Here is a 16,911-nt window from a genome sequence, read left to right as displayed (position 1 = left end):
ATATCCCAAAACTACTGTTGAGAGAAATCAAAGACTTAAATAGAGAGATATTCCATGCTCATTGGTCAGAAGGTGCAATAAAGTTACCATGTCAGTTCTTCCCAAATCGACCTATAGAATCAACACAAGCTCACTGAAAATTCCAGAAGAGATTTTTGGGGGTAGATGTTGACAAGAATATTTTAAACTCCACATGGGATTACAAAGGACCAGGACAAGCAAAGGTAACCTTAAGAAAGATGAACAAATTTGGAGCGTCAACACTACCTCAAGACTTACTGTAAAGCAACAGGCATCAAGACACTGTGATACTAGCATCAAGATAGACAAGTGGACCATTGGAACAGAATAGATAACCCACAAATAAACCCAACCACATAAGTACAGCTAATTTTTGACGTAGAGAGGCAATTCATAGATAGAAAGGATAGTCTTTTCAAAGGTGGTGCTAGCACAATTGGATATTCTTATCCATTGAATGTGGGCCTTAGTACCTCTCACTACATATCAGCAAAAATTGACTCAAAATAGATGACAGGCCTGAAAGTAAGCCTAAGAAAAATCTAGAAGAAAATCTGTTCTGACCTTGTGTTTGGCCAAGTTTTCTCAGAAACAACATAAATAAATCTGATCAAGGGCAGTTATCCAGAATAGAGAGAGAGAGCTTTCAAACCTCAATATTAAGAACACAAACAACTGAGTTAAAAGTGGACAAAAGACTAGAGCAGATACTCACTGTTCATACGTGGATGGGAAATAAGCACATGAAGACATGTTCAACATCCCTGGTCATTAGAGAAATACAACTAACAACCACAATTTGATAGCACTACACAACTGTTAGAATGTGCTCAGTCACTCAGTTGTGTCGGACTCTTTGCAACCCCATGGACTGTAGAGCTCTTCTGTCCATGGGGATTCTCCAGGCAAGAATACTTTAGTGGGTTGTCATGCCCTCCTCCAGGGGATCGTCCCAACCCAGGGGTTGAACCTAGGTCTCCCTCAGTGCAGGCAGATTCTTTGCCTTCTGAGCCATCAGGGAAGCCCACGCAACTATTAGAATAGCTAAAATTTAAAACGACTCTCCATAGCTAGTGTGAGCTAGGATTTGAAGGAACTGGAACCATCACATACCACTGATGGAAATGTAAAATGCACAACTACATTGGAAAACTATTTTTGTAGTTCATCGTAAAATTGAATACACACCTACCATATTGTTCAGCCTTTCCATTCCTAGGTATTTACCCAAGCCACACAAAACTTGTACATGAATGTTCATGGCAGCTTTATTTGCAATAATTAAAAATTAGAAACATCCCAAATGTCTGATGGTAGGTGAAGGCACAAAGAAATGACTGTACATCAGAGAATGGAATACTGGTTTGCAATAAATTGTAATGAACTACTGATGCATGGATGAATCTCAAAATAATTACTCTGACTGAAAGAAGTCAGATCAAGAAAAGATCATATCATCATGCATGTGCATGCATGCGTGTGCGTGTGACAATAATAAATCATGTACAATTCTAGAAAATGCAAAGTAATCTCATAGTGTTTGTTCCTAGTGATGGGGAGGGAAGTGTCAGGGAGAACTGGGGGAAGGGGTTGCAAGGGGCATGAAGAAATGTTTCTTAACCATGGAGATGATTTCATGGGTCATGTGTCAGAACATATCAAGTTGTACACTTTAAACGTGCATTTGGTTGTATGTCAGTTATACCTCAATAAAGCTTTTAAAAAGTGAGACAAACCGAAAGTGCCTCATTGACCTGTGGGACAATATCAAGTCACCAAACCTACATGGGATTGTCGTCACTGAAGAAAAAGGAGGAAGTGAGGAAGGGACAGAAAAATATCTGAGCATTTAATAGTAGAAAATGTTCCAAATATGAGCAAAACTATTAACTCACAGCTCCAAGAAAGTCTATGAATTCCAAACAGAAAACAATAAAACGCTCACTAAGGCTCACCATTAATTAAATCATTTTGAAAACAAAAATAAGCTGAAATACTTAAAAGCAGGCTGAGAATAAAAAGACATGTTACAGAAAGGAGAGCAAAGGTAAGAATGACTTTTCTGCAAAAATTAAAAACAAAACATCTGAAACAATCAGGGCATTGTTGCATAAATTCCAGTTTGTTCCCTAGAGCAGATTTTAATAAAACAGAATTAATTTAATCTACATGTGTTAACCTGTTCTGTGAATGTAGAAAGTTACAGAAAATTGTAACGTTTTTTACAAAATAAAAGAATATCTACTTAGGGAAATATCAGTCTGTTTTTATAGATTTGTATGAACTTGAGGGCTTCCCTGGTGGCTCAGATGGTAAAGCGTCTGCCTGCAATGCAGGAGACCCGGGTTCGATTCCTGGGTCGGGAAGATCCCCTGGAGAAGGAAATGGCAATCCACTCCAGCACTCTTGCCTGGAGAATCCCATAGACAGAGGAGCCTGATAGGCTACAGTCCATGGGGTCGCAAAGAGTCAGACACGACTGAGTGACTTCACTCTTTCACTATGAACTTGAGGAAAGTGTAAATAAAATCAAAGAGATAATTTTGTTCTCTGTAACCTGTGATGTTTGGGATTGATGGAGGTTTTGAAAGTAAGGTGATTGTAAACCATTATTCATACATTTGTGAGCTGTTGCACCTGTCTTAACAGCATGGATTAATTTGGCAGTAGTTATAGATTCTGATAAACTGAAAGAGAGACACATGTTGTAGAATAACATATTGGTCACCAGGACCAATCCTGCAATAAGATTGCCTTTCTTTGAATCAATTCCAGGCTCTGCCACTTACACTATATGAAACCTTGCCTGTTATTTAAGTCCTTGTTACCAAACTTTTCCTAGGTGTAAAATAGAGGTTATAAGAACAGCCATTTTATAAATTATCACAAGATTAAATGGCTTAATGATCAATTGCCTGGCAACCATTTCAGTGTGTGTGTGTGTGTGTGTGTGTGTGAGAGAGAGAGAGAGAGAGAGTTTGATGCATAGATAAAACGCAAGTCAAATTCAAATGTGACAGAACTTTCAGAAATTAGTGGTATAAAGACAAAAAGAGCATTTGGACTTGACACCAGGATTAATCTCCTTCTCTGGTCTAGCCTACACTCAGTGAAGAACTGTGGGCCTATGATCAAAATTATTAGAGATTCATTAAAAGGTAAAAGACTTGTATTGCTTTTCAAAGCAGAACATGTTTTTTTAGGTTTCCAAAAGTTGATGTAAATAATTATAAATCTGGCTAGAGTGGGATGTAGAAATGAGGAAGAGAGGTTGAAGGAAGGGAAGGATAGACGTGGTAATAAGAAAAAGAAAAGCTAAAGTGACTGAGAAGAAACTGAGGGTTAAGTACATTATTTGAAGCTACTAGAGTCTCCAGTCGAGGAACTAAAAATCTAAAGAAAGTATAAAATCCGAAAGAAAGAAAGCGAGGGCAGATTGAAGACACTTGTGAACGAGTTAAATTCTCTTCTGTAAGAAGAACGTGGTCACTTTATGATGTCTGTAGCTGATGAATTATTGAAATCACAGACTGAGCACTTTATCTGCATATAACACAGCAACTGCCAAAGCAGTGCAAGCAGGGATTGTTAAAGTGACCTACTGGGAGAAGCACAACTGGGGAGTGGGAAGTGATGGAGTTGCAGACCTTCGCTTTTTATCACAAGCTCCTTTGTACTTTCTGATCATCACTACTTTATTTACCCATGTGCATGACTTCCTTTCAGTAAGAGCAATTTTTATTTTTAAGCATGGTTTCTAAAAGACGATGTGTCTGGGAGGAGGTTCCAAAGCTAATTGGCATGACTTTACCAAGGCTTTACCATACGAAAGGAGATTTTATCTTGCATATATTATGCATAATGAAAACTTAACTTGCTCAGCAACTCATGGTAATGAAGATCGGCCATTCATATGCCAATAACCCATGACTGTGTCTTAGCACAATGTTGGTAGTAAGGTTCAAGAGACACATCCTGAAGACATCAAGATGCATTCAGCACCCTACAGGAAAGAAGCTGAAGGAATATATTGCCTTATAGTAATTTATCTATGAAATGGTCCCCAAAAGGGTGCTCAAAGGGCTCAGTAGCAGTTGAAAGAAAATTCAGCTCCTGACTCAACACCCCATTCTATGAGATAGTATTATCAAATCTACTGGGTGGTTTTCTTGAGTACAGAAAATGGCATTCTTTCATGTGTTGACTTGCAAAGTCCTTGGACCTCAGGGAAAGTAAATAAATGGATCATAAAAAGGTCCTAAGGTCAGGAGAATGAAGGAAAACCTGAATGAGAGTGTAAGTTAGGTGAGTTCAGGCCAGAGAATCAGGCACTTGCCTGGAGTAAAGTCCAGCCACAACCTGGGATGTAACCCAGGGGATCAGGTTCCTGGCTAGGGAGAAAGTGCCAAGCTTCTTTGGGCACCAGAAAGGAGAGACACTGGGCCTTCAAAAACCAGCCGAACAAGGATCTCCTCAGGACAGAGGGAACTGACATTAATAAGGAGTCCCTTGTGTTGGGCATTGAATGCATGCCAAGCACCCTGAGAGACATTTTCCAAACATTATCACGTCTTTTCTCCCTTACAAATATCCATCCCCTTGTACAGATGAGGAGTCCAAAGCAAAGAAACAAACAAAAAAGGGAAAGCAAGTTGGCCAAGGTAAGCACAGATAGTAAGGCATGGACTGGGAGTGTATCTACAGGTATACTTTTTATAGGCTCATGCCTGCAAACTGCCTAAGATCATGACAAAGAAGGGCATGAAAGCTTTAAGCATACACTGGAAGGAGAATTGGTTCCCAGAGAGAAAAGTATCTGAAATTCTATGTAAAAACCATCAGTCAGCCCTTCGTTGTTGGTTCCTAAGTAGACTTGGGCAAAACAACTTGTTATTAAAAAACATTCCTAAGAACCTTAATTAGGGTTTCTGAAATTCAAACTCAAAGCACACACTGAGGCTCAGAGTGGTTATGTGTTTTGCTCTGGAACTCTGTCTACAAGAGAGTCCATTTGACTCCAAGGACCACGTTCTTTGAAGAATTTAGGACCAGGAATTCAGGAACATACAAGGACTGCTGGGAATATAGGATTCTTCATTTCTCATGACCATCCTGACCCCAAATATCACCAATCATGTTCCCTTTTGTGGACCCTGTCTGTTTCTGAGAGGCAAATCACAAAGGGTCAGAGAAATTCTCAACCTCATGAAAGGAGTAAGGGGAAAGAGACGGAGAGAGAAACGGAAATTAGAGGAGAAACTGAGGATTTGCCTATTTCCTGCCTTCATTCACACCCAGAAGTAACGTAGGTATGTGCCCTATGAGGGGTGGCAAGGAGAATGGGGTTTGGTGGGGGAAGAGGCGCTCCAAAGCCATATTTTGTATTTTGATTACCTTTAAAATCTAAACATCCAAAAGAAAAACAGGACAAATGTCTTATCTTTTTATATTTGTTTGAAAACATGTTAGTGATTTTAAAAGGCTGGAGAAAGACAGCTTGGGGTAGGTGGAAGCCCTCATGAATGATGGGGGCTTAGAATAGTGGAGTAGTCAGTATTCTAAGAAGGCCCACAATGACCAGGATAGAGAAAGGTGAGTGAGAATGGGGAGGTTGGCAAGGACCAGGTCATGCAGCTCATTATGTTTGAGTCATGTAGAGGAGTTTGCATTTTAGTCCCAGTGAAACAGGAAACACTTCTGGGGTTTTGTTCAGTTCAGTTCAGTCGCTCAGTTGTGTCCGACTCTTTGCAACCCCATGGAGCACAGCATGCTGGGCCTCCCTGCCCATCGCCAACTTCCAGAGTCTACCCAAACTCATGTCCATTGAGTCGGTGATGCCATCCAACCATCTCATCATCTGTCATCCCCTTCTCCTCCTGCAGTCAACCTTTCGCAGCATCAGGGTCTTTTCCAATGAGTCAGCTCTTCCCATCAGGTGGCCAAAGTATTGGAGTTTCAGCTTCAACATCAGTCCTTCCAATGAACAGCCAGGACTGATCACCTTTAGGATGGACAGGTTGGATCTCTTTGTAGTCCAAGGGACTCTCAAGAGTCTTCTCCAATGCCACAGTTCAAAAGCATCAATTCTTCAGCACTCAGCTTTCTTTATAGTCCAACTCTGACATCCATACATGACTACTGGAAAAGCCATAGCCTTGACTAGATGGAACTCTGTTGATAAAATAATGTCTCTGCTTTTTAATATGCTGTCTAGGTCGGTCAGAACTTTTCTTCCAAGGAGTATGCGTCTTTTAATTTCATGGCTGCAGTCATCATCTGCACTGATGTTGAAGCCCAGAAAAATAAAGTCAGCCACTGTTTCCCCTGTTTCCCCATCTATTTGCCAGAAGTGATGGCACCGGATGCCATGATCTTAGTTTTCTGAATGTTGAGCTTTAAGCCAATCTTTTCACTCTCCTCTTTCACTTTCATCAAGAGACCCTTTAGTTCTTCTTCACTTTCTGACATAAGGGTGATGTCATCTGCTTATCTGAGGTTATTGATATTTCTCCCAGCAATCTTGATCCAGCTTGTGCTTCTTCCAGCCCAGTGTTTCTCATGATGTACTCTGCATATAAGTTAAATAAGCAGGGTGACAGTATACAGCCTTGATGTACTCCTTTTCCTATTTGGAAACAGTCTGTTGCTCTACGTCCAGTTCTAACTGTTTTGCTTCCTGAGCTGCATACAGATTTCTCAATAGGCAGGTCAGAGGGTCTGGTATTCTCATCTCTTTCAGAATTTTCCACAGTTTATTGTGATCCACAGAGTCAAAGGCTTTGGCATAGTCAATAAAGCAGAAATAGATCATGGCATCTGGTCCCATCACTTCATGGCAAATAGATGGGGAAACTGTGGAAACAGTGGCTGACTTTATTTTGGGGGGCTCCAAAATCACTGCAGATGGTGACTGCAGCCATGAAATTAAAAGACACTTACTCCTTGGAAGAACAGTTATGAGCAACTTAGACAGAGACAGAGACATTACTTTGTCAACAAAGGTCTGTTTAGTTCAGGGTATGATTTTTCCAGGAGTCATGTATGGATGTGAGAGTTGGAGTATAAAGAAAGTTGAGCGCTGAAGAATTGATGCTTTTGAACTGTGGTATTGGTGAAGATTCTTGAGAGTCCCTGGAACTGCAAGGAGATCCAACCTGTCCATACTAAAGGAAATCAGTGTACATTGGAAGGACTGATGTTGAAGCTGAAACTCCAATATTTTGGCCACCTGATGCAAAGAGCTGACTCATTGGAAAAGACCCTGATGTTGGGAAAGATTGAAGGTGGGAGGAGAAGGGGACGACAGAGGATGAGAAGGTTGGATGGTATCACCAACTCAATGGACATGAGTCTGGGTAAACTCCAGGAGTTGGTGATGGACAGGGAGGCCTGGTGTGCTGTGGTTCATGCGGTCGCAAAGAGTCAGACATGACTGAGCGACTGAACTGAACTTAACTCTGGATTCTTGCCACCTCTTCTTAATATCTTCTGTTTCTGTTAGGTCCATATGATTTCTGTCCTTTATTGAGCCCATCTTTCCATGAAATGTTCCCTTGGTATCTCTAATTTTCTTGAAAATATCTCTAGTCTTTCCCAATCTATTATTTCCTCTATTTCTTTGCACTGATCACTGAGGAAGGCTTTCTTATCTCTCCTTACTATTCTTTGGAACTCTGCATTCTGATGCTTATATCTTTCCTTTTCTCCTTTGCATTTCACTTCTCTTCTCTTCACAGCTCTTTGTAAGGCCTCCCCAAACAGCCATTTTGCTTTTTTGCATTTCTTTTTCTTGGGGATGGTCTTGATCCCTGTCCTCTGCACGATGTCAGGAACCTCTGTCCATAGTCCATCAGGCACTCTGTCTATCAGATGTAGTCCCTTAAATCTATCTCTCCCTTCCACTGTATAATTGTAAGGGATTTGATTCAGGTCATACGTGAATGGTCTAGTGGTTTTCCCTACTTTCTTCAATTTAAGTCTGAATTTGGCAATCAGGAGTTCATGACCTGAGCCACAGTCAGCTCCCGGTCTTGTTTTTGCTGACTATATAGAGCTTGTCCATCTTTGGCTGCAAAGAATAGAATCAATTTGATTTAGGTGTTGGCCATCTGGTGATGTCCATGTGTAGAGTCTTCTCTTGTGTTGTTGGAAGAGGGTGTTTGCTATGACCAGTGCATTTTCTTCGCAAAATTCTATTAGCCTTTGCCCTGCTTCATTCTGTACTTCAAGGCCAAATTTGCATGTTACTCCAGGTGTTTCTTGACTTCCTACTTTTGCATTCCAGTCCCCTATAATGAAAATGACATCCTTTTGGGGTGTTAGTTCTAAAAGGTCTTGTAGGTCTTCATACACCCCTTCAACTTCAGTTTCTTCAGCGTTACTGGCCAGGGGATAGACTTGGGTTACTGTGACATTGAATGGTTTGCCTTGGAAACGAACAGAGATCATTCTGTCGTTTTTGAGACTGCATCCAAGTACTGCATTTTGGACTCCTTTGTTGACTATGATGGCTACTCCATTTCTTCTAAGGGATTCTTGCCCACAGTAGTAGATATATGGTCATCTGAGTTAAATTCACCCATTCCAGTCTATTTTAGTTCGCTGATTCCTATACTGTCAAAGTTCACTCTTGCCATCTCTTGTTTGACCACTTCCAATTTGCCTTGATTCATGGACCTAACATTCCAGGTTCCTATGCAATATTGCTCTTTACAGCATTGAATCTTGCTTCTATCACCAGTCCCATCCACAACTGGGTGTTGCTTTTGCTTTGGCTCCATCTCTGCATTCTTTCTGGAGTTAGTTCTCCACTGATCTCCAGTAGCATATTGGGCACCTACCAACCTGGGGAGTTCATCTTTCAGTGTTCTATCCTTTTGCCTTTTCATACTGTTCATGGGGTTCTCAAGGCAAGAACAATGAAGTGGTTTGCCATTCCCTTCTTCAGTGGACCACATTTTGTCAGAACTCTCCACCATACCCGTCCATCTTGGGCTGCCCTACATGGCATGGCTTAGTTTCACTGAGTTAGACAAGGCTGTGGTCCATGTGATTCGATTGGTTAATTTTCTGTGATTGTGGTTTCAGTCTGTCTGCCTTCTGATGTCCTCTCTCCACGCCTACCGTCTTACTGGGGTTTCTCTTACCTTGGACGTGGAGTATCTCTTCACGGCTGCTCCAGCAAAGGGCAGCTGCTGCTTCTTACCGTGGAAGTGGGGTATCTCCTTAAGGCCACTGCCACTGACCTGGAACGTCACGTATCTCCTCGCTGCTCCAGCGCCGCACAGCCCTAGGGTTTTGAGTGAGGGAGGCAAAAAGCACCATTTATTTTTCAGAAAGATCAGTCTGGCTACTGGATGGAGAAGGAAGTTTGGTGCAAGTGGGGGCCAGTTAGGAGGCTTGGCAGGACCCCATGAGAGGCACAGTGGTGGACTCCCAGAGAAGTTGGAGAGGTTCAAGTGGTGTTTGGGTGGTAGAGGTGATAGGAATGGCTGAAGGATGCGATAATGACCAGAGGAAGATGTGGATGTGGGAGAGAAAAGAAATAAGGGTGCTCTCCATTTTTATTTCACTTGAATACCTGAGTGGATGGTGGTGTTATTCATCAAGAAGGGGAAGGCTTCTGTGGGAGAAGCCAAGTTAGGGAGAGTTGGGGACAGGAGATAAAAGAATCTCAGGTGTTCCATTTTTGCCATTTAAGGCTCCCTCTTGAGAAACCTATATGCAGGCCAGGGAGCAACAGTTAGAACTGGACATGGAACAACAGACTGGTTCCAAATAGGAAAAGGAGTACGTCAAGGCTGCGTATTGTCACTCTGCTTATTTCACTTATATGCACAGTACATCATGTGAAATGCTGTGCTGGAGGAAGCACAATCTGGAATCAAGATTGCTGGGAGAAATATCAATAACCTCAGATATGCCGATGAAACTACCCTTGTGGCAGAAAGTGAAGAAGAACTAAAAAGCCTCTTGATGAAAATGAAAGAGGAGAGGGAAAAGGTGGCTTAAAGCTCAACATTCAGAACTAAGATCATGGCATATGGTCCCATCACTTCATGGGAAATAGACGGGGAAACAGTCGAAACAGTGTCAGACTTTATTTTGGGGGGCTGAAAAATCACTGAAGATGGTGATTGCAGCTATGAAATTAAAAGATGCTTACTCTTGGAAGGAAGGTTATGACCCACCTAGATAGCATATTCAAAAGCAGAGACATTACTTTGTCTGTCTAGTCAAGGCTATGGTTTTTCCAGTGGTCATGTATGGATGTGAGAGTTGGACTGTGAAGAAAGCTGAGTACTGAAGAATTGATGCTTTTGAACTGTGGTGTCGGAGAACACTCTTGAGAGTCCCTTGGACTGCAAGGAGATCCAACCAGTCCATTCTAAAGGAGATCAGTCCTGGGTGTTCTTTGGAAGGACTGATGCTAAAGCTGAAACTCCAGTACTTTGGCCACCTCATACAAAGAGTTGACTCATTGGAAAAGACTCTGATGCTGGGAGGGATTAAGGGCAGGAGGAGAAGGGGACGACAGAGGATGAGATGGCTGGATGGCATCACCGCCTCGATGGACATCAGTTTGAGTGAACTCCAGGAGTTGGTGATGGACAGGGAGGCCTGGCGTGCTGCGATTCATGGGGTCGCAAAGAGTCGGACACGACTGAGCGACTGAACTGAACTAAACTGAACTGAAGGATGAAATGCCTATGAAATATCCAGGTGGAGATTCAAATGAGCATACAAATAAGTGTGAGATCACTACCTCTTATCTTCCCTCCCGTGCCCCAACCCCCAACACACAAATGGGACCATATACTGTCCCCTCTCTGCAGTTTGCTTTCCTCCATATTTTGAAGGTGCCCCTAAATCAGATCCTAGAGACATAACTCATGCTTGTTAATGATTGCATAAGAATCCATAGAATGGCTATACGGCAAAGTTTTCAGTCATTCCCCAATTGATGAGTGCTTACTCTGTATCCTAGTTTGCCCCAACTTGCAGCGAACAGGAAGAGAAGTCTAAACCTTAGCACCCAAAGTTCTTATTGTCCCGCTTTAAACCAACTCCCATGCATATACAACCTGGAACACTGAAAGCAGGACCTGACTGAGGACATTGAGGCTGGATCATGCATGGCCTTGGAGAGAAATCAGGTTTAGGCCCAGCCCATTTACTGTCCAGGCCTTCTCAGTCTATTCTGTGGGCTTGTCATCCTCAACCCAACTTCCACATATTGGCGTGTCTCAGTGAATAGCCATGCACATTCCTCTCCTAACAGTACCCTCTCGAGGTGATTCTCCCCAGTCTTGTGGCTTTAAACACTATCTGTGTCCTGTTGTCTTGATAATTCTGCTTTTGCAGCCTACATGGAGAGTGCACTTCTCCAAACCTCAGACACTTAATTAGTGCAAATAGGAACTCTTGAGACACATGGCCAACTGCATTTCTTCCTTCTCCAAACCTATCACATCTACTCCCTGTATTCTCTGCAACTATACATAACACCTTCATTACCAAGACTTGCAAGAAAATACTCTCTAATCGTTCATGTCTTAAGTTTGTTCACCAACTGCCTTCAATCCACCAGCAAGTGATGTCTGTTCTCCTTCCAAAGTATCATGAGAATCCATGCACTATTCTCTAAATTCATGTTGCCTTTCTGGGCCAAGCCACTGCCATCTCCCAAGTGGGCTACTGCAAGAGGGTTCAAATCAGTCTCCCTGCTTTGCTTTGTGCCCTGCCCACTTATGGTATTTTCCACAGAGTTCAGTCAGAGAGAAATTACTGAATTAGATCATGGAACTCCCTTGATTCAGTTCTCGCTCTGGCTCCCCAGAGCTCTTTGAGTGAAAACGAAACTCCATCATGGCTCCTTCCCACCACTGCACTGTCCTTTGTTCCCCTCATCCCCTCTCTCACTGGGCTCCAGCCACACTGGCATCCTTTCTGCCCCTCCAATGCCCCTCTTTTCTGCTACAAGGCCAGAGGAATTGCAGTTCTCCCTGCTGGGCAGGCTTTCCCCGTTTCCCAGCAGAACTGACCACATATCATTGTCTTCAGAAAGGCCATCCCTGACCTCTGCCACTTCTCTTGGGTTCTAGGTGATATGTACCGAATCATTTCATTTATTTCCCTGAGGGCATTTGTAGCAACCTTTAAGTGCTTTTATATTTTCTGCCATGTTTATATTTCCCACTAGAAAATAAGTTCCTTGGATGCAGGGGCTCTCTGTCTAGAAGAATGGCTGGTACAGAGTAGCCCTCCATAAATACTTACTGAAGGGACCTCTCCCTGCCTCTACCGACACTCCACAGGGCCCTTCATTTTTGCCTCAGTTACAGCAGCCAGTAGTCAGAACACTTTTGATTGCAGATGTGACCAGGAACTGAAAAGAAGGAGAAGGGGATGTCATAGAAGCCTCTGTGAGAAAGGATTTGGAGAGTATTCCCCAGCTGCTCTCCTTGTCACTGGAGTAGCCCAGTTCCTGCTGCTGGAGGGTCAAGGGCCTAGGAATTGTCTTCTGACAAGTTTGTGGATTCAGTGACCAAGCATAACTTTACTTCACCTCTTTCTCCTATTGTTTCGATTTCTGTTGGCTCTGTGGGCTGGAAGTCAAAGCCAGAGAAAGAGAACTTGCTGAGTTCTGGTCCTTGACTTGGTCCCTCTTGTCCCTTCTGCCTCCAAACAATGGGCTGAGAAGTTCTTCTTGTCATCTCCTGACCCCCTACCCACCAGCAATCATGGCTTCCTCCTTGGCCTCTGCCTCCTTGGGTCCCTCTTGGCGGCCACCTGGAATGGCGAGGCACAGCTCATCTGCTTCCTGCCTACAAGAAATCTAAGATTCTCAGGAGGTGGCTCCTAAGAGTGGTGACAGTGACCACCTTGGTCAAGGCACCAGCTGCATAGCAGGCTCTTCCTAAGTCTATGTCCCTGCCCTTTGCTGGCACTAGCCCTGTCTCGGGGTAGAGGGCTAGACTTTGCATGCTGGCGAGGTACATGCCTGCTCAGTCTTCTTGGGATGCTTTCCAGGCAGCGATGAGAAAGTTCTCACTGCTTCACACCCCATGGTGACCCCGTCAGTTCTGAAGGTGCAGGGTTGTTCAGGTCAAGGCTATGCTGCCACCAGAGTAAACAGCTTTATATACCCATGGAAGGTGGATGGACTGGAGTGAGGGGGAGGAGAGAATATGTGCTGGGCAGATGAAACTCCATGGCCACCACAGTCCAATCACATAGCGCATCTAGCCCTCTGCTGGCATTTCTCTTATTTGTATGGGCAGCCCAAGCTTTAGTGGAGTGAGACATGCTGAGGAAAGGCTCTATGGTTTGATCAGTGTTTATATTTGACCTCAAAGTGCACAGTTCAACGCCTGGCTCATGGTAACTGTGCAACCCCTATTTATGGAGGGGAAGGGGGAAAGGAGGGAAGAGTTGTTCTTGGAACTGGTCACATCTGACTGTCTTTTTAAAAATTCTATCAGCTCTGTCTCAGTGCTGACTGTGTGTGTGTCTGTGTGTTTGTCCGTGCGTACATTTATATGTATATTGACGGGTTCCCCCCCAAGTTTTATTGAGATATAATTGACATATAACACTATATAAATGTAAAGTGTACAACAAAATGACTTGAAACATGTACATATCATGAAAATGATTACCACAAGAAGTTTAAGAAACATCCATCACCTCAGTTACACTTTGTTTTCCCCTTTTAATGAGAACTTTTAACATCTACTCTTAGCTACTTTCTGTGTTGATATTTAGTTTGTATTAAAGGTCTGATCATACCAAGTCCCTCTGTTAATGTGTTGAGTGGGCCCCCCCACATGAGCTTGGGTATAGAGTTCAAGCATCTTAGCTTTCTTTCCAGGGCCCCCACACCTTCCAACCCCATCTTCTACCATATACTCTTGGAGATCATGAGCTCTGTCCACATCAGATGATTAGGCATGACGAGAAGTGACTATGCATGTGCTAGCATGCTATAGGGCCTTGGACACAGACTAATCCCTCTGTCTGTGGGAATGGAATGCCTTCCATTCTGCCTCAACATGCTGGACTGCTACTCATCTTTCAGAGGTCACCTTGGGGGTTTAGTCTTCTGTGCAGTTTTGCTTGATTCCCACCAGAAAATGTTATTGGGTGGGTCCTCCTTTCTGGAAGAAGCAGGACTCTAGCCTCTGTTGCACTCTACTCTAATGGTTGCTTGCTTGCCTATCCTCTCAGCATTTGGCCTTGTGTGGCCTCTGCTCCAATACACACTGCTCACCTTTCCTCACCTTGCCCCACACCTCCAACACATCAACATTCACTACTCAAGTATCACACTGCCTGTCTCTAAGTCCCCAGTGCCAAGTGGTGGGTAAGGCTCCCCTAAATATTAACTGGTGAACTGGAAAGAGACACCTCATCCTAGAGAGATTTCCGGTTTTGTTTTGTTTTGAGCATGGATGTGCCATTCGTGGTTCACACTGTGAATGTCAGCAAGTCGTGGGCAGAGACAAGAAGGAACAAATGCCTGGCTCTGAACCAGGTCCTGTTCCGGGCTCTTGATTTGACTTTCCTCACTTATCATGGAGGATGGCGCTAAGAACAGAGTGCTCTTGATTCCTCCCCTGCTGCCAGGCTGCATGAATTGAGGCTGAGTGGGTGGGAGGAGTTGGGGGACTGAGGAACCCCCAGGTCCTTAGTTCTCCCATAGTCTGGAGCAGGGACAGGGTTTCCAGCCCACACTGTCTGCTCCCAAGGTCAATCTCAAAACCGGTCCATCTCCTCTTGCTTCAGACTCCTGTATATCTCTAGGCTCCATAAATATTTGTGGCATGGCATTATGAATAAATGAGTACGTGTTCTTGTGTTCTTTATTTCTTCTGCAAGTGTTGTAGAGGAAGGAAAGAGCTGGAAAATGGGGAAGAATCTCTGAAAATAAATGGGTCAGCGGGCTGCAGGGCTGGAGGGGGAGAGTGTCCCATTAGCCCCAGCTCCAATTCAGAATAGGAGTTGTTGCCTTCATGGCGGTAATGTTTGGGAGTGTGTGTGCGTTGAGGTGGGGAAGAACCAACCCCTAAACGCGAGAAAACCATTTTTGCTTCGCTTTGTTTAGGCCAGGCAAATGTTTTCTCAGTGCCGCCCACCTTCTCTTGCAAGGTGCTTGACTTAATCATTTAAATGTTCTATGGGGAGAGGAAGGATAAATCAAAACTCCCTAAATCTCTGTCAGATTCCCTTGCTCCACAGGGAACCCTTTCCCCGTCTTCCTCTTCTTACACATCCAGTTGATCGAGAGGCTGAGAACCCACACTTCTTCCCGCCAACACCAAGCTCCCGCCCCCTCCCACCGCCCGCTGCCCCGAAGCCCCGCCGCAGCCACAGGGGGAACCAAAGAGACAGAAGCCTTCCCAGCTGCCCGGACCACAGACGCCAACACCCCCCGCCCCCCACCACACGCCGCCCGCCGGCGCCCCGCACGCTAACCCACGACCGAGCGGCGGCGGCAGCAGCGGGCTGCGGGCTGCAGGCTGGGGTGACTCGCACCGGCGCGCTCCTGGCAGCGCTAGCCATCCCAGGTGACTGGGACTCGCTGGATCGGCTGGCCCGGGGTCCTCCGCCCCAGCTCGCGCCCCCGGCCCGGGTTCCGGCGCCCACCTGCCCTCCAGCCCTCTCCAGCCTCTCACTCCCCCGCGCAGGCTCGCGGGAAGGGAGGTCGCGGCAGCGGCCCGGCGGCACCGGCGACCGTGGCGACAGCGGCGACAGTGGCGGCGGCCGTGGCGGCTGCAGCGGCGGCGGAGGCTGCGGCGGCGACCGTGGCAGAGGCGGTGGCGGAGGCCTCCGTGGCGGAGGCGGAAGCAGAGGTGGAGGCTGAGGCCTCAGTAGAGGAGGCAGTGGCGGAGGCCACCCTGGGGGAGGCGGTGGCAGCCCTGGCGGAGGAGGAGGCGGAGGCTGCACTGGCCGCAGCGGCCGTGGCGGTGGCGGAGGCCAGCGAGGCCGAAGCCGCCGCCGCCGCAGCAGAGGCTGCGGCGCCCTCCTTGGGGGAGGCGGATGCGGATGCCGCTGCGGAGGTGGAGGCGGCGGTAGCGGCGGCGGCGGCTGCTGCAGCCGCCGCCGATGCAGATGCGGAAACCGGTAGGGGCTCCGAGGGGAACCCGGACTTTCCTATGGCCTCGCTGTACGTGGGCGACCTGCACCCTGAGGTGACGGAGGCAATGCTGTACGAGAAGTTCAGCCCGGCAGGGCCCATCCTCTCCATCCGCATTTGCAGGGACAAGATCACCCGCCGCTCGTTGGGCTATGCGTATGTCAACTACCAGCAACCTGTGGACGCCAAGCGGGCCCTGGAGACCCTGAACTTTGATGTCATCAAGGGCAAGCCGGTGCGCATCATGTGGTCCCAGCGGGACCCCTCGCTCCGCAAGAGCGGAGTGGGCAACGTCTTCATCAAGAACCTGGGCAAGACCATCGACAACAAGGCTCTGTACAACATCTTCTCTGCGTTCGGTAACATCCTGTCCTGCAAAGTGGCCTGCGACGAAAAGGGGCCCAAGGGCTATGGGTTCGTGCACTTCCAGAAGCAGGAGTCCGCCGAGCGGGCCATAGATGCGATGAATGGCATGTTCCTGAACTACCGCAAAATTTTCGTTGGGAGATTCAAGTCGCATAAAGAACGCGAGGCCGAAAGGGGAGCCTGGGCCAGGCAGTCCACCAGTGCTGACGTCAAGGATTTCGAGGAAGACACCGATGAGGAGGCCACCTTGCGATGAAAACATCCCAGGAGCGAGCCAGCCAGCAGAGCCAAACCTTGGCTCCCACCCGGTTTACAACCCCCCCCACCCTTTTTCCCCCAACCCACCAGCAGTGTATTGTATTGGGAGTGCAGGTCTCTCTCTCACC

The 16,911-nt window shown here is 45.9% G+C and overlaps 1 protein-coding gene across 1 annotated transcript in view; it reads left to right on the top strand.

The window, feature by feature from the left end:
- The first annotated feature begins 15,876 nt into the window (after positions 1–15,876).
- The window catches only part of PABPC1L2A (poly(A) binding protein cytoplasmic 1 like 2A), a 12,463-nt gene continuing 11,428 nt past the window's right edge, over positions 15,877–16,911 (top strand). Inside the window, exon 1 of the mRNA XM_040265680.1 lies at positions 15,877–16,897. Within this exon, the coding sequence (XP_040121614.1) occupies positions 16,179–16,781 (603 nt within the window). The 5' untranslated portion in view covers positions 15,877–16,178 and the 3' untranslated portion in view covers positions 16,782–16,897. The remainder of the gene's footprint in view (positions 16,898–16,911) is intronic.

Source organism: Oryx dammah, unplaced genomic scaffold, assembly GCF_014754425.2.
Source record: "Oryx dammah isolate SB20612 unplaced genomic scaffold, SCBI_Odam_1.1 HiC_scaffold_23, whole genome shotgun sequence".
NCBI classification, from domain to species: Eukaryota; Metazoa; Chordata; class Mammalia; order Artiodactyla; family Bovidae; genus Oryx; species Oryx dammah.
The sequence above is the reverse complement of the archived record's forward strand: the minus strand, read 5'-3'. Positions and strand labels throughout refer to the sequence as shown.